At 45.0% G+C, this 18,869-nt stretch overlaps 1 protein-coding gene across 2 annotated transcripts in view; it reads left to right on the forward strand.

Moving 5' to 3' along the window:
• The window catches only part of LOC149440619 (mannan-binding lectin serine protease 2-like), a 77,324-nt gene that overhangs the window by 35,692 nt on the left and 22,763 nt on the right, over nt 1-18,869 (forward strand). For both annotated transcript variants that reach the window (XM_089658413.1, XM_089658412.1), the window contains exons 5-6: nt 5,701-5,894; nt 12,674-12,821. In XM_089658413.1, coding sequence (XP_089514539.1) covers nt 5,701-5,894; nt 12,674-12,821 — 342 coding nt within the window. The remainder of the gene's footprint in view (nt 1-5,700; nt 5,895-12,673; nt 12,822-18,869) is intronic.

Below are 18,869 nucleotides of genomic sequence, written 5' to 3' on the forward strand. Positions count from 1 at the left end.
TGACCCCGTCCTCTGCCCTGCCAGCAATGACCCGCCTTCTGCCCTGTCTGCAGTGATCCCTGTCCTCTGCCCTGCCAGCAGTGACCCCTATCTTCTGCCCTGCCAGCAGTGACCCTGTCCTCTGCCCTGCCAGCAATGACCCGCCTTCTGCCCTGTCTGCAGTGATCCCTGTCCTCTGCCCTGCCTGCAGTGATCCCTGTCCTCTGCCCTGCCTGCAGTGACCCCTGTCTTCTGCCCTGTCTGCAGTGATCCCTGTCCTCTGCCCTTCCAGCAATGACCCCTGTCCTCTGCCCTGCCTGCAGTGATTCCTGTCCTCTGCCCTGCCAGCAGTGACCCCTGCCTTCTGCCCTGCTGACCTCCCATCATCTACCCCCATGACATTGTTTATTGCACCCCCACATCGGCCAAGCTAGATCCGACCCTGTAGCTGGGTGGTATTCTGATTTTATGATTTCAACACATTGGGGTTGATTTACTAATGGCAATAGTCTGTGCAGTTGTATGCTGTGAGTGCATTTGCTCCAGATCTTAGAAAATGAGGTAAAGCTTCAACTTATGAAGAAAACCCAATCAGATAGAAGGCAAAAAAACCTACGTTTTTGCTTGCACATGATTGGATGATGGAAATAAGCATAGCTTTACTACATCTACTAATGTCTGGAGCAACTGCACTTGCAGAGTGCACAGTCTATTTGCCTTTAGTAAATCAACCCCTTTGAGTCACTGGTCTGAAACAAGAATGCAGCAAGCTAAAAGTCAACTTCTTGATTTAGCCCCCACCCCCCAAAGCCCTCCACTATATATATATATATATATGCAGCGCTTTACATATATATTGTACATTCACATCAGTCCCTAACCCTCAAGGGGCGTACAATCTAAGGTCCCTAACTCACATTCATACATACACATACTAGGGCCAATTTAGACAGGAGCCAATTCACCTACCAGCATGTCTTTGAAGTGTGGGTTTGAAACCAGGTTACCTGGAGGAAACCAACACAGGCACAGGGAGAACATCCAAACTCACAAATTGACCGCGCAATTGTCAGTTAAAGTAATTCAGCGCTGTATTGCAAAAAATGGTCTGGTCAGGAAGGGGGGGGGGGGTAAATCCTCTGGAGGGCAAGGAGTTAATTAACTGCTATTAAACTAGTAGGTTGAATAATCAAACCCCAAACCAGCCAGTCCAATCTGTATGCAGCAGGCGCATGTTAAAGCAAAATGCTGTTACAGCATCAACATTTAATGTAAAAAAGACGCACGGTCCACTTGTAGGATCCAGGGAGCCATGGAGCTGCAATAATGAGGACATAGCAATGGCCTAATTAAGCTTTGAGAGGTAGGTCACTGTCGTTGTAAAGCCTCAGTTGCAGCTACAATGTTCAGGTTGACACAAGGGAATGTTGACCATGGCATCCATTTATTTTTGTTACACATTAACTACTTGTCTACCAAGATATGTTTTTAAATGTCCGTGTACTCAAGAGGTTAACACAAGCTCACAGATGCAATAACGGCCTACCATTTTGTTCATCGGACTCAAGGATTTTATGTAAATGTGAATTGGCACTTTACAGGACTGTACAGGTGACGCCTCCGATGACACCGATTACTATGCTATCCTAAAAGAGGCCCCCTTCTTATAGCAATACAGCTAATTAAAAAAAAAAAAAGTGTTGTATAATGTGATTATGGTAAAATGAATAAAAATATCAAAAAAGACATAATAACCACTTGCTCTCCTGAGGGTAAAAAAATTAGCAAATAAAAAAAAAAATAGTGTATACAATTGCAACTCAAGCCATATTGTAATTGAATGTTATTAAAAATTACCTTTGCTTTTAATAACCACGTACCCCTTCCTGACCAGGTCATTTTTTGAGTTATGGTGCTGCGCTTCACCCAAATTAAATTTACGTCCTTTTTTTCCCCACAAATTGAGCTTTCTTTTGGTGGTATTTGATCGCCTGTGCGTTTTTTATTTTTTTGCGCTATAAAAAAAAGACTGACAATTTTGAGAAAAAACAATAATATCAATTAATTAATATTAATAAAAATATCAAAAAAGACATATTAACCATTTGCCCTCCTAAGGATTTACCCCCCCCCCTTCCTGACCAGGCCATTTCTTTGCGTTATGGTGCTGCGATCCACCCAAATGAAATTTACGTCTTTTTTTCCCCCACAAATTGAGATTTATTTTGGTGGTATTTGATCGCCTGTGCGGTTTTAATTTTTTGCGCTATAAAAAAAAAGACTGACAATTTTGAGAAAACACTATATTAATTAATTAATAAAAACATCAAAAAAGACATATTAATTACTGTATTTTCCGGCGTATAAGACGACTTTTTACCCCTTGAAAATCTTCTCAAAAGTCGGGGGTCGTCTTATACGCCGGTATACGGCATACTGACACTTTTTAGCGGTGCCGCCGCCCCCCCCCCCCTTCCAACGGAAGGGACACTAAGTACAGGGGTGGGCAGGGGCTGTTTCTTACCTGGCTCCGGTCCCACGACGATCCGGTCCAGGAAGAGCGGCTGCTCCTTCAGTTCGGCCACTGGATGTTCGCGTGGCTGCTCGGCTCCACCTCCTCACCGGTGATTGGCCGCCAGAACTGTAGCTCAGGAAAGGCACACAGGCAGCCAATCGAGGAGGCGGAGCCTAGCGGCCCCGCGAAAATCGAGTGAAGGAGCGGCCGGTAAGTGTGCCGTGTAGAGGTGCTGCTGCAACCACATATGCTGGCTGCAGCAGCACCATACTAGAACAGGGTCAGCAAGTGTCATTGGTGTCAGTGGGAGGAATAGTGCCCGATCATTGGTGTCACTGATACTAATGATGGGGCATTATTCCTCCCACTGACACCAATGATGGGGCACTATTCCTCCCACTGAAACCAGTGATGGGGCACTATTCCTCCCACTGAAACCAATGATGGGGCACTATTCCTCCCACTGAAACCAATGATGGGACACTATTCCTCCCCCCCACTGACACCAATGATGGGGCACTATTCCTCCCCCCCCACTGACACCAATGATGGGGCACTATTCCACTCCCACTGACACCAATGATGGGGCACTATTCCACCCCCCACTGACACCAATGATGGGACACTATTCCACCCCCCACTGACACCAATGATGGGACACTATTCCTCCAACTGACACCAATGTTGGGACACTATTCCTCCACTGACACCAATGATGGGGCACTATTCCTGCCACTGATACCAATGATGGGGCACGATTCCTCCCACTGACACCAAAGATGGGGCACTATTCCTCCCATTGATACTAATGATGGGGCACTATTCCTGCCACTGATACCAATGATGGGGCACGATTCCTCCCACTGACACCAATGATTGGGTGCTATTCCTCCCACTGACACCAATGATGGGGCACGATTCGTCGCTCTGACATCAATGATGGGGCACTATTCCTCCCACTAATACCAATGATGGGGCACTATTCTTCCCACTAATACCAATGATGGGCCACTATTCCTCCCACTGATACCAATGATGGGGCACTATTCCTCCCACTAATACCAATGATGGGGCACTATTCCTCCCACTAATACCAATGATGGGGCACTATTCCTCCCACTGACACCAATGATGGGACACTATTCCTCCCACTGGTGTGCATTGGAAGAGGGGTAGTCTTATACGGCAAGTATAGCCCAAACACTACATTTTAGCAGGAAAAGTAGGGGGTCGTCTTATACGCCGGAAAATACGGTACTTGCTATCCTGAGGATTTACTCCTCCTTCCTGACCAGGCCATTTTTTGAGTTATGATGCTGCGCTGCACCCAAATAAAATTTACGTCCTTTTTTTCCCCACAAATTGAGCTTTCTTTTGGTGGTATTTGATCGCCTTGAGAAAAAACAATAATATCAATTAATTAATATTAATAAAAATATCAAAAAAGACATATTAACTACTTGCCCTCCTGAGGATTTACCCCTCCCCCAGTTCCTGACCAGGCCATTTTTTTGCATTACGGTGCTGCGTTACTTTAACTGACAATTTGCGTGGTCATGCAAAGCTGTACCTTAATGAAATTTACGTCCTTTTTTCCCCACAGATTGAGCTTTCTTTCGGTGGTATTTGATTGCTTGTGCATTTTTTATTTTTTGCATTAGAAAAATAAAAGACTGACAATTTTGAGAAAAAAACAATATTTTGACTTTTTGCTATTAGATGTGTCCAGTAAAATAATTTTAAAAATCAAATTTTGTCATAAGTTTAGACCAAAATGTGTTCTGTTACGTGTCTTTGCTAAACAAAAAACCAATCCCAATACGTGTAAATGATTTGGTTTACGTGAAAGTTATAGCGTTTACAAATGGTGGTATAGATACTGGAATTTGTTTTTTTTTTTGTTTCTTTTTACTAGTAATGGCGGCGATCAGCAACTTATAGCGGGACTGCGGCAGGCATTCTGACACTGGGGGGGAAATGACTTGGTGTCACTAATATCCCCAGTGACACCAATATAGTGATCAGTGCTACAAAAGAGCACTCACACTGTACTAATGACACTGGGCAGGAAGGGGAAAACATGAGGGGCGATCAAAGGGTTAACTTTATGCAGGGAGTGTTTTACTAGGGGGCGGTGTCAGTGTGCTTCACTGTAAGCACACTACTTTGGATGGCTGTGCTGTGCACAGCCATCCAAAGCAGTGTGCCCGAGCTGACAGGGAAGAGAACTGTTAATAAAGAAAACAATCCTCCTCCCCGTTGGAGATGCTCGGTAGTCACCGAGCGCCGGTGGATAATCACCGGCCAGGACCCGGTGATTGGCAGCTGCGGCCGCGAATGGCCGTGTGGGTAGTGCGTGCGTGCGCCTCCTACTTGGAAGTGCAAAATCACGTATATATATGTGATTTTGCACACCTATGTCACCCTGTAGCAGTATTTCTGCTATAGGGCAGTCGGGAAGCGATTAAAAGCAACCTGCTCCCACATGGAAATGCAAACACATGCACAGGGTACATATATGTATGTACAGAGCAATTGTGCAACACAAATCTGGTATCACCGCAAACACCAGAATCAAAGCAAAAATTCTGGCTCCATCATTCACTGCTAACTCTAAAATGATGTAAAAGATTTTAAGATGCCACTTATGGATATTTTTGGGTACTGTAGGTTTTTGCCATTCCACGGGCAAATTTCAGCCTTGACATGTTTGGTATCTATTTACTCTATGAAACCTCATCTTTTATATTTTACCATCTTTTATTATATTGTGTTTTTAGTGTACCAAAATTCATTTTAGTGTATATTTTCCTGAAAATATAGATTTTATAAACAGTGGCTCAAATTTGATCCAACGTAAAAAAACTGTCATCATTTGATTTTACAGGATCTCTGCTTTCAAAAAAAATATTGAACAGTTGGGGGCTTTAAATCATTTTCTAGAAAAGCTTGCAGATTTTACCATGTGTGCCTAAATAAAAGCTTCTCTTTAGTTTCTAATGGCAGATCTAGCAGGAAAACCCATTAACAAATTTGTTAATCTACTAAATCTAACACCCATAAATGATTCCTCCTCTGTGCCTGCCCTCCAGTTTAATTGTAGGCAGTGGAAGCCATAATCTGTCTATGCCGGGAGTTCATAAATTGTTTTTTGCCTGAGTGGGCCCAGTGACCATCTTGGTTTTAAATGTATTTCTCTGCCTCAGTTCAGTGCAAGGATGAGACGCACACCACAAGTTCGGGGGACATTACAAGCCCAGACTTTCCGGGTATCTACCCCAAACTCACCAACTGCAAGTACACCATCCAGGCAGGAGAGGGGTTCTCCATTCTCCTGAGGTTCATACACTTTGATATTGAGTCACATCCAGATGCCTTGTGCCCCTATGATCGGCTCCAGGTAAGGAATTGCTCTTAATGGCGAATTTCTAGAATAGGCTGTAATAAGGTCATTCAAGTTCCATTACATGGCCAAAGTACGTGGCCAGCCTCTGTTCTCAGGTGTTTTCCAAAGAAGTGTACTCTTACTGCTACTTGTACAAACAAATACATTTTTGACAATCATGGACTTCTAACCTTTTGGAGAAGGCCCTTTTGTGTTCCAGCATGATGTTGCCCCTGTGTACAAAGGTGACTTCATACCAAAGATATGGCTTGACTATAGTGTGGAGGAACTTGAGAAGCCCCCACAGAGCTCTGATCTCAACCCTACTGAACACTTTTGGGATGGATTTTGGGATGAAAGCCAATTGTGAGGAAGGTCTGCTGGTACAATGTCAGTACCTAACCTCACAGATGGACACAAAGTCCCTCAAGCACACGCAAAAATGTTGTGTGCAAAGACTGGAGGCTGTGCAAACCTGAGATCATCATGCAACAATTCCAAGGAAAGTTCACAGTGGGTACCAAACCTCACATTTGTTAACCTGGGCTATACAAGGACATCATCAGCATTTTTTTAAGAGGGTGTTCTACTAATTTCATGGCGCACGTCTGGCTGTGAAACCAACCCATATAGCTGCCTATAGGTGCTGCTTTAGTTCATTACTGGATCTGTATCCTTTACCCATGTTTGCAATCCTAACACAAACTTTTTCCTGGCAGAAAATATCAACAGCTAATTTATCAGCCATTACTGTATGATTCTGTTTTGGGTTGTTCTTGATTTTATCTGGAAATAAAATGTCTAGCAGAAGCAGAAAAAAAATTGTTTTCACAGCTCTTGTGCCGAACTTAAAATGAAATGAAAATGCCGGAAAGCTCTTAAAGATTTATCTTGGCCAATGTGTGCTGAAATGTTTCTGCTTTTTAGTGCTGAACCAGATCTATAGATACCGCTGATATGGCTTCACTTTCATAATCGCACAAAAATCCATTTGATAACTGACACTTGAGTTATTTGCTACGATGTTCCCCAGGGGACTTGTGTAATTTTCCAGTTTGTGCACTGTTTAATCTTCATTTTCAACCTGACAGAAGCTGCCCAGCGAAGGCCAAGAAATTTTGTACTCCTCCCCATCCGAAATGAATGTGACCTGTAACCGCAGAACACAATACCCAGACACAGCGGACCACATGTGCCATGGGGGGTTATTTACTAAAACTTGAGAGTGCAAAATCTGGTGCAGCTCTGCAGAGAAACCAATCAGCTTCCAGGTTTTTTTTTTTCTAAAGCTTTAGCCCTCATGCACACGGGACATTTTTACAGCGACTGTTTATGGCTTTTGATGTTTTTTTCTACAGCCAGTAAACCCCCCAGCAGGTTATCCTATGTGTCCATTGACACATAGACTGTAATACCTTGTCTCTACCTCCCATGCTCATCTTCAGGACTTCTCCAGAGCTTCCCCATCCTCTGGAACTCTCTACCCCAATTTATCAGACTATCGCCTACTCTGCTCACTTTTAGGCGTTCTCTGAAAACCTATCTCTTCAGGGAAGCCTATCCTGCCCTCAGCCAAGAATGGAATCTTCTCCTCCTCCTACCAGTTCATCCCCCACAGTTAGTACCTTTTGTACCAATAGCTCCTCCCTCTTAGATTGTAAGCTTCAAGGAGCAGACCCTCCTAACCCTCTTGTATTGAACTGTATTGTTGCTGTATTGTCTCCCATTATATTGTAAAACACTGAGCAAACTGTTGGCGCTATATAAATCCTGTATAATAATAATAAACGTTTTTTGGCTGGGATATTTTTTGGCTGGAAAAACCCCCAGAACTAGTGGGTTTCTAGAGGAGTTTTTTTAGCTGCAAAAATGCTCTATTGCTGAAAAACGCAGCAAAACGTGGTAAAACACAGCAAGCAGGTGGTTTTGGACTTTTTTTGACCAACATTTTTTTTGGTAACAAAAACCTCTAAAAAAGCAAACGTGGAAAAATGCTGCTAATCGCGGCTAAACGCTAATGCAAAAACACTAAAAAAAGCTGAATGTGCCTTTACACAGCTAATGTTACCAGCGTTATCAAAATGTCCCGTGTACATGAGGACTAACTGAACAAGCTGAACTTAGAAGCTGATTGGCTACTATACGCAGCTGCACCAGATTTTGCACTCTCAGGTTTGAGTAAATAAAACCATAGTGTCTGACGGGAGGAGAGTCCTTGTTGTTCTTAGCAAACAGATTATGCCTTCGTTCTTCCATACTGCACTATGAACATGTAAGAAGAGTCTTGTTAGGGTGGGCCTGTTCCTGCCAGTCTACAAAAACCAGCATTGTGGTTTAACCACCTCCCGTCCAGCCGTTGTATATAAACGGCCTCCCCGCCCTCTGCTTGTGCACGCTCCCTGGGAGCGCGCAGCAACGCGATCCAGTGCCCGCTGTGTCCTCCGGACACAATGGAACACCGATCGTTGTACGGGACCTCTGTGTGAGGTCCCGATCATGTGATCACTGATTGGCCAATCAGTGATCGCATGAAGAGTAGTAAGCAAGATGTCACTTCTGACATCATTGCTTACTACGTGTGAAATCTGTGAATGATCACAGAGGTCACATGGCACAAGACTATTCACAACAGCCTTGTACCATGTGACAAGCTGTGACCAATCATAGCTCACACAGTAGTTCTCAATGGCTGCAAGAATGCAGCCAGAGAGAAGGAGAAATGATTGCTTTTACAGCCTTTATGGTTGTAAAAGCAATCAGTGTAAAAAAAATAAATAAAAAAATCTTCATAACCCCCACAAGTAGTACAGTGTCACCATGGTGACACTGTACTGCTAGGGTGACAGTATGTAAAAAAACAAAAACAAAAAAACAAATAATAATATAAAAAATAAAATAGAAATGTAAAACAATTTTATAAAAATTATAATTTTTGGTTATAAACTAATTTTTTTTTTTTTTTGCTAAAAAGATAACTGATTACATTTTGGCCAAGATTTATGAAGAAAGATTATTTATTTGCAAAATTTTATAAGAAAAACACTTTTTTTCAAAATTTTTGGACTTATTCATTTATATAGCAAAAAGATAAAAATCCTAGTGGTGAATAAATATCACCAAAATAAAGCTTTATCTGTCTCACAAAATGCTAAAAAAATTACCTAATATGGGTACAGTGTTGCATGGCCGCGCAATTGTCATTCAAAGTGTGATAGCGCCGAAAGCTGAACATTGGCCTGGACAGGAAGGGGGTAAAAGTGTCCGGACTTGCAGTGGTTAAAGCAAACAGATTTCGTGTTTAAAGCGGAGTTCCACCCTTTTTTTTCCTGATCCTTGCCACATAATGCCCACCCGCAGAACAGTCTGTTATGGGATTTTTTTTTAATTTATTGATTTTTTTGCTGTCATTATCCTGCACTTCCGGTCTGGCCGCCTAGGCGATTTCACCATTAGGCTATTCCCTAGGACTCTTGGGAAATCGCCATTGCTTTTCCCAGGTGTCTTTAGGAAGCCTAATGGTGAAGTCTTTCTTGACTGGAAGTGACGTTATCAGGAAGAATGATTGACAGGTCACCATAACAACGAGGCGTGATCTTCTGTCGCCGCCTCCATTGTTATGGCAACCTACAAATAACAGTGTGCCGTCCTGTGTCCTTACAGCGCAAATGCGAGATCAGGAGGTGCATGCTGGGTAGCCAGCTGCACCGAATCCAGAAGAAAGTAGGAGCTGGCTTCAGATGCCCACACTAGTAATGGCTGCTGCCTGCCTGCCGGGATCCTACATACACTTAGAACACGGTCCTAATTATATACTGCAACTGAAGAGAATCACGGAGGTGCTTTTTGCAGAAAAGTGCTGAGGAGACTGGAAATCCGTTTGAGCTTCTCCAGGCAAGCCAAAGACCACAACCCAGCTGCTGCATTTTAATAATTAGCCTCAATCTTGAATCATGAAAAAATGCACAAAAAAAGCTACGCTCAGATGTGAATGGAGCCTAAGGCTGCTCGTTACCATAATGGGCCAATAGAAAAGTACATTGGGTGGGAAGGAGAAGAATGCCATATGGAGGATCCAAGTTAGCCTGCAGACACATAGAAGTGCCCCTTAGTTAGTGTAAGTTGCTTTTTTTTTTTTTTTTTTATATAGATTTCTGCTACACAAAGTGTTTATTTAATCCCTTCCTGCCACTGTGCCCCTGAACCTTACGAGGTTTCAGGTGCTGGCTTCATTGGCTGTCACAGCGGTCACATGACCAGAAAGCTCCTGAGTGCAGCAGAAGTAGAGATCAGTAGCTTTCCGTTACGTGCCGGTAACTGTGCTGGTAGGGTGCACTCTCTCGGCATTTCTACATTTTGGTACACATATATGCGGCCTTTCGGTGTTAAGGTCCACCTGCCGAGATTATTATTATTATTATACAGTATTTATAAAGCGTCAATAGTTCACTCAGCGCTGTACATTACAAAGGGGGACAGAACATGTGACAGAACAATACCAATACAATGCAAAACATGAGGGATCGAGGGCCCTGCTCTTTCGAGCTTACAATCTAGGAGGGAGGGGATGGTGGCACAGGAGGAGATAGCTGTGGGGGATGGAGTGGTAGGAAGAGTGGAGGAGGTCGGCAAGTTAGCAGGGGGTGGGGTAGGCTTCCCTGAAGAGATGGGTTTTCAGGGTGCGCCTAAAGGAGAGGAGAGTAGGTGATAATTTGATGGGTTGGGGCAGGGAGTTCCAGAGGATGGGTGACACCCTGGAGAAGTCCTGGAGGCAGGCATGGGAGGAGGAGACCAGGGAACTAGAAAGAAGGAGGTCTTGTGAGGAGCGGAGTGTGTGTGCTGGGTGGTACTTGGATATTAGGTCAGTGATGTAGTTCGGGGCAGTATGGTGGACGGCTTTGTACGTCAGTGTTAGGATTTTGAATTTGATCCGTTGCGCAATCGGAAGCCAGTGGAGGGATTGGCAGAGGGGGGTGGCGGAAACAGAGCCCAACCCCTCCCAACCCCCCACCTCACCCCTTCAGTCTCTGCCCGAATCACACACATATGCTGTGGATATGTGTACGGCCAGCAGGAAGAGGTTAAAGAAGAACTATATTATTATTATTATACAGGATTTATATATTATTATTATTATACAGGATTTATATAGCGCCAACAGTTTGCTCAGCGCTTTACAATATATTGGGAGACAGTACAGCAACAATACAGTTCAATACAAGAGGGATTGGAGGGCCTGATCCTCAGAGCTTACAATCTCAGAGATATAACGTTATTTATTTGACTGTTCGGTCCTCTGTGGGACAAAGTACATGTACTACTCTTGCTATTATGTCAGAACTGTACCCTCCTGTCATGGCAGATCTGACAACAAATAGGAAGGAGATGGGTGCTTCATAATGAAATCTTGGCCCTGATATTTTTCCCATGACAAGCAGCAGCAATCGGGATGCAGAAGCTGACAAGCATGGGTGGACTGACCATTCGGGCACTCAGGGACTGCCCAAGGGCCTGGTGTCAGTAGAGGGCCCCATGAGATACCCCTGGAACTTTCATAGGCTTTTTAACCTCCCTGGCGGTATTCCCGAGTGTAGCTCGGGGTAAAATTTCAGTACCAAGAGCAGTAACCCCCAAGCTACACTCGGGAATACCATGCGGCGTTGCTCAGGGAGTCCCTGCAGCGCTTACCTTGTCCTTCGCTCCCGCGATGTGTCCCCTGCAGCGTCCCCGGCCATCTCCTCCGGTCGATGCCGGCATCCGGCTTCCGTGTTCCGGTCCCTGTGACGTCGGGACGTACGGGCGCCGGAAACGGCGGCAAATTTGAAATTTTTTTAAAATGTTATTTTTTTAAAAATGATTATTACATAGTAAAACATTGCTGTTTCAATGCATTTCACATATATTTTGTCCCTACTGCTTTGTCCTGTGCCCTGCCTGCATTTTGACTGTTCTTTCTGCCTGGAAACTTAGAAAAGTTCATGGCGTCCAAAAAGCGTCCCTTTATGTCAAAAGCGGGCTTAGATCAGCTAGAGAACAGCAATAGTAAATTAGAACCACTTGCAGAATTGAGTGATAATGATTCGTGGGGGAAATTCCTCATCAGACACTGAAAACTATTCTGCGACTTTGCTCAGTGATGTGCGAATTTGCCTCTGTATTTCAAATTTCAGTGTTTTTGGTTTGATTATATTATTGAATTAAATTTATTATTATTATATTATTATTTTTTATGATTATTAATTAAATTATAATTTATGATTTCGTGTTTCAAGTTTTATCATATCCAGAATGTTTACTAGACTCTTGTTCGGACAGATTTCAGTGAGTTATTCCTAAAAATTACAGGCCTACAATAAAAAAACGAAATTTTTTCATGCAAAAAAATGATACCGCTTTCAGCACCAAAAATTGGAAATAATCATATCGCCAGGGAGGTTAATAGGCTTTTTTGGGTGTGATTTGAGTGTGGGCAAGGACACAGCGGCCCCATGATCCCCTATTGCCCGGGGGCCCCATGAGTTGTCAGTCTGCCCCTGCTGACAAGTCTCATCTCTCTGTGTACACTTCTTATTGTTGTTCATCTTCGGATAGTGCTCAGAGCTGAGATAATCTGCAGCCATCTCCTTCCTAGGTGTTGTCGGAACTGCAACTTCAGGGGAGCAGGGGGTACAGTTCAGTGAGAAGAGGAATAAACCCAGTAGAAGGCTTTAGCACAGTCACAGGGTTTACTAGACCGCATAGCATTTAATTTATTGATTTTACATGCCACCCAATCATGTTTTTTCTGCTTCATACAGATTACAGCCAAAGGGAAAGAAATTGCTGTACTGTGTGGAGAGACACTACCACCAGAGATCGACACAAGGAGTAATAAAGTGGATATTGTGTTCACAACAGATGGATCAGGACATCACACGGGCTGGAACCTTCAGTACACAGTAAAGGGTGAGAATGCTGACAAATGGTTTAAAAAATAAAATACACCAAAAGAGTATTCCCTTTTCGAAGGTGGAGTGCGATGTAGACAGACCGTATCTGAATATCTAGTTCTGTGAAGTTCCTCCACCAATCTCCACACTTCACAAACTCGGGGTCCATTTATCAATGCTTTATACCCAAGATTCACCCAACTTTTATCCATGAGGCATACATTTTTTGTTTGGATTCAGATGGGAAAATGTGTGAGTTCTGGGTAAAATCATTGAGACTGTACAAAAAAATGGCAACCGTCCCAACCTATAACCAGACTCTGCAGCAAGGTGCACATGGAAAGGAAATGCACATCACAAGCAAATCATTGAAACCCCTTGGCCCCAGTTATTCCAGGAATTGCCCTCTGCCCACCTACAGTCTCCAGATCCGAAGACTGTTCTAAAACTTGCTATTTTCTAGAGCCTTTTTTAAAGTCAATGATTAGCTGTAGGGCCATATGGTACATTTTTGTATTTCAGACGCATAAACAAAGTTAACTACGCTGCCAAAATTTGATATTGTAAAGTCAGATTCAAACATCTGTGGTGCATCAACATGTGTTGTGGTAAAGTAGCCCTTCATTTTGAATAGGCTGCCAGGGCACTAAAATGCAGAAAAAGCAGACATGCACTTTAAAAAAAAAAAAAGCAGCACACCACAACACATAGATGGTTCACATATGTGACTTGTGGTATGCTGGCAAAGTAGAGTGAATGACACAGCAATGCACTGCAACAAAATGGCAACCGTCCCAACTAGAGATGAGCGAAGTATTCAAAAATTCGATTCGGCTGATTCGGCGAATTCGCGGAATAAATTCGATTCGAGTCGAATATATTCGCTGCGAATTTAACTTATAAAAAGGGTGTTTCTAGGCTTCAGAGAGCCTTTATATTAGTGCAGAACACTGTACCTTTAATTTAAATGCCCTTGGAGTCTGCTGGGGAAGAGAAATAATACTGTCAGTCAGTATGACATGCAGATGAGTGCCGTCGATCTTAGAATCACCGCACACTTCACTCATTTGGGCAGTCACGGGGCCAAAACCAGAGTGTGGAGCCACAGTGTGGCGGTGGAGGCAGCAGCAATGGGAGGCCATACAGCACCCTATGACAAAATGGAAACCACCAGCAGTGTGAGGAGACCTGAAAGTGGCACATGGCAGAGTGTGGCGATGGAGACAGCAGCAATGGGAGGCCGTACAGGGACCCATGACAGATTACGGGCCTGGCAGCAGCATGAGGAGGCGGTACAGGGGCCCATGACAGATTACGGGCCTGGCAGCAGCAATGGGAGGCCCGTAATCTGCCAGCACCCTATGACAAAATGGAACCCACCAGCAGTGTGAGGAGACCTGAAAGTGGCACATGGCAGAGTGTGGCGATGGAGACAGCAGCAATGGGAGGCCGTACAGGGACCCATGACAGATTACGGTCCTGGCAGCAGCATGAGGAGGCGGTACAGGGGCCCATGACAGATTACGGGCCTGGCAGCAGCAATGGGAGGCCCGTAATCTGCCAGCACCCTATGACAAAATGGAACCCACCAGCAGTGTGAGGAGACCTGAAAGTGGCACATGGCAGAGTGTGGCGATGGAGACAGCAGCAATGGGAGGCCGTACAGGGACCCATGACAGATTACGGGCCTGGCAGCAGCATGAGGAGGCGGTACAGGGGCCCATGACAGATTATGGGCCTGGCAGCAGCAATGGGAGGCCCGTAATCTGCCAGCACCCTATGACAAAATGGAACCCACCAGCAGTGTGAGGAGACCTGAAAGTGGCACATGGCAGAGTGTGGCGATGGAGACATGGGCCCCCTGGCCACGCTTGACTTTCTGGCCACATAGTCGACATACGGCTACGTTTACTTCCTCAGGCGTCTTGACGAAAAATTGCCACACCGCCGAGTAGGAAACTTTGCCCCCGCTACTCCTCACTGGCTGACTGCTACTTCCTCCGTGCACACCGGCACCACTACTGGCCGTGGTGGTAGGCTGCAGTGGAGCTGGTGCTCTACTCCGTGGCCGTTTGCCTCCACTGACACTGCTGCGACCCTGCTGCCTCCTGGGCAACCCACCGACTGTTTTGCTCGCTGCCAAGCTGGCACCCTCTTCTCCTGATGATGCGGAAGCAATAGCCTGATGACGACGAGGCTGCCAAGTGCGATCAGCCTCATCATCATCAATTAGGGTCTCCGCCTCACTACTAGCCCCCTCGGCTGCGTGTGGGTCAGGAGACAGACCTGTCTCTAGACCGGCTACCGAGCCACTCTCCTCGCCAGTACTTCTTCGCCTGGCTGCTGAAGAGGCGGATGTCTCCCCCCGTTCCAGACCGCCCTCTGTTAGCTCTTCCTCACTGTACAGTGGGGCTGAGCCCACAGCATGCAATACTTCGCTTGGTGAGGGAACACCAAAGGACAGGGGCAGGTAGAGGACACGTGATTTCAGTGGGCTTGCTCCCGGGCCATGCCAACTAACGGTTGTGTCTGACGTACCCACCGACCGTTGGCTGTAGGTGTCAGAGGTGACCTGGGAAGAGGAAGACGACCGAGCCAACCAATCGATGACGGCAGGGTTGTCGGTGGAGACACGACCGCTGGATGACACCGGGAGCACTGGCCTCTGGCTGCGACTAGTGCTGCCTCGACCCCTTCCTCTGCTGCCACGTCTGCTCGCTCCTGAAACATTGCCTCCTCTGCCACTCCTCTGCGTGTTGTCTGACATACTCTTTAATTCAACGATTCTGTGTCCCTGAGTAACGATTCTGTGTCCCTGAGTAACAATTCTGTGTCTGTCCCTGAGTAACAATTCTGTGTCCCTCAGTAACAGTTCTGTGTCCCTGAGTAACAATTCTGTGTCCCTCAGTAACAATTCTGTGTCCCTGAGTAACAATTCTGTGTCCCGCAGTAACAATTCTGTGTCCCTCAGTAACAATTCTGTGTCCCTCAGTAACAATTCTGTGTCTGTCCCTGAGTAACAATTCTGTGTCCCTCAGTAACAATTCTGTGTCCCTCAGTAACAATTCTGTGTCCCTGAGTAACAGTTCTGTGTCTCTGAGTAACAATTCTGTGTCCCTGAGTAACAGTTCTGTGTCCCTGAGTAACAATTCTGTGTCCCTGAGTAACAGTTCTGTGTCCCTGAGTAACAATTCTGTGTCCCTGAGTACCAATTCTGTGTCCCTGAGTAACAATTCTGTGTCCCTGAGTAACAATTCTGTGTCCCTCAGTAACAATTCTGTGTCTGTCCCTGAGTAACAATTCTGTGTCCCTGAGTAACAGTTCTGTGTCCCTGAGTAACAATTCTGTGTCCCTGAGTAACAGTTCTGTGTCCCTGAGTAACAATTCTGTGTCCCTGAGTAACAATTCTGTGTCCCTCAGTAACAATTCTGTGTCCCTCAGTAACAATTCTGTGTCTGTCCCTGAGTAACAATTCTGTGTCCCTGAGTAACAGTTCTGTGTCCCTGAGTAACAATTCTGTGTCCCTGAGTAACAGTTCTGTGTCCCTGAGTAACAATTCTGTGTCCCTGAGTAACAATTCTGTGTCCCTGAGTAACAATTCTGTGTCCCTCAGTAACAATTCTGTGTTCCTCAGTAACAATTCTGTGTCTGTCCCTGAGTAACAATTCTGTGTCCCTCAGTAACAATTCTGTGTCCCTCAGTAACAATTCTGTGTCCCTCAGTAACAATTCTGTGTCTGTCCCTGAGTAACAATTCTGTGTCCCTCAGTAACAATTCTGTGTCCCTCAGTAACAATTCTGTGTCTGTCCCTGAGTAACAATTCTGTGTCCCTGAGTAACAGTTCTGTGTCCCTGAGTAACAATTCTGTGTCCGTGAGTAACAGTTCTGTGTTCCTGAGTAACAATTCTGTGTCCCTCAGTAACAATTCTGTGTCTGTCCCTGAGTAACAATTCTGTGTCCCTCAGTAACAATTCTGTGTCCCTCAGTAACAATTCTGTGTCCCTCAGTAACAATTCTGTGTCTGTCCCTGAGTAACAATTCTGTGTCCCTCAGTAACAATTCTGTGTCTGTCCCTGAGTAACAATTCTGTGTCCCTGAGTAACAGTTCTGTGTCCCTGAGTAACAATTCTGTGTCCGTGAGTAACAGTTCTGTGTCCCTGAGTAACAATTCTGTGTCCCTCAGTAACAATTCTGTGTCCCTCAGTAACAATTCTGTGTCCCTCAGTAACAATTCTGTGTCTGTCCCTGAGTAACAATTCTGTGTCCCTGAATAACAGTTCTGTGTCCCTGAGTAACAATTCTGTGTCCCTGAGTAACAGTTCTGTGTCCCTGAGTAACAATTCTGTGTCCCTGAGTAACAATTCTGTGTCCCTGAGTAACAATTCTGTGTCCCTCAGTAACAATTCTGTGTCTGTCCCTCAGTAACAATTCTGTGTCCCTGAGTAACAGTTCTGTGTCCCTGAGTAACAATTCTGTGTCCCTGAGTAACAGTTCTGTGTCCCTGAGTAACAATTCTGTGTCCCTGAGTAACAATTCTGTGTCCCTCAGTAACAATTCTGTGTCCCTCAGTAACAATTCTGTGTCTGTCCCTGAGTAACAATTCTGTGTCCCTCAGTAACAATTCTGTGTCCCTCAGTAACAATTCTGTGTCCCTCAGTAACAATTCTGTGTCTGTCCCTGAGTAACAATTCTGTGTCCCTCAGTAACAATTCTGTGTCCCTCAGTAACAATTCTGTGTCTGTCCCTGAGTAACAATTCTGTGTCCCTGAGTAACAATTCTGTGTCCCTGAGTAACAGTTCTGTGTCCCTGAGTAACAATTCTGTGTCCCTGAGTAACAATTCTGTGTCCCTCAGTAACAATTCTGTGTCCCTCAGTAACAATTCTGTGTCTGTCCCTGAGTAACAATTCTGTGTCCCTCAGTAACAATTCTGTGTCCCTCAGTAACAATTCTGTGTCTGTCCCTGAGTAACAATTCTGTGTCCCTGAGTAACAGTTCTGTGTCCCTGAGTAACAATTCTGTGTCCCTGAGTAACAGTTCTGTGTCCCTGAGTAACAATTCTGTGTCCCTGAGTAACAATTCTGTGTCCCTCAGTAACAATTCTGTGTCCCTCAGTAACAATTCTGTGTCTGTCCCTGAGTAACAATTCTGTGTCCCTCAGTAACAATTCTGTGTCTGTCCCTGAGTAACAATTCTGTGTCCCTGAGTAACAGTTCTGTGTCCCTGAGTAACAATTCTGTGTCCCTGAGTAACAATTCTGTGTCCCTCAGTAATAATTCTGTGTCCCTCAGTAACAATTCTGTGTCCCTCAGTAACAATTCTGTGTCTGTCCCTGAGTAACAATTCTGTCCCTGAGTAACAGTTCTGTGTCCCTGAGTAACAATTCTGTGTCCCTGAGTAACAATTCTCTGTCCCTAATACAGAGAGGTCTGTCTCTCTTGAATGACCGGAGGCTAATGGAGAATTCTAAGATGGCCGCAATTTATAGCTCGACCATTACACAGTGCTGGCTGGCTGGCTGCTGATTGGCTAATGCGATCACATGTCATGAATGAATGCATTATGGGTCAGCGCGCCTTGTCTGCGCGCCTTCCCAGAGATCCCCGCTCCGTCGCCACACATGTCGCCGCCATTTTTGGAGAATTTTCCTAATCTTCGAAACGAATTCCACTTTGCCATGTTCGATTCGCTCATCTCTAGTCCCAACCTATAACCAGCCTTTACAGCAAGGTGCACATGGAAAGGAAATGCACATCACAAACAATTCATTGAAACCCCTTGGCCCCAGTTATTCTAAGAACTGCCCTCTGCCCACTTACAGTCTCCAGATCCGAAGATCTGAAGACCACGTATGACTGCAATGCACAAACCTAGACTAGGGTGGTCCACTTCAGTGCATTTAACAGGCATTTTGCTGTACTTTAGGTAGATATAAAAGAAACAAAGTATTGCAGCTTATTGAAATGGAAGGAAAGCCTAACACTAACTAGTTCCCTAGTGGCTCAAGAAGAAGCACATTAATGTCCTGGCATGGCCTAGCCAGTCTCCAGACCTTAATCCAATTG

The sequence above is a fragment of the Staurois parvus genome, unplaced genomic scaffold (genome assembly GCF_062004578.1).
Source record: "Staurois parvus isolate SC_StPar_1 unplaced genomic scaffold, SC_StPar_1.0 ptg001066l, whole genome shotgun sequence".
In the NCBI taxonomy this organism is placed as follows: Eukaryota; Metazoa; Chordata; class Amphibia; order Anura; family Ranidae; genus Staurois; species Staurois parvus.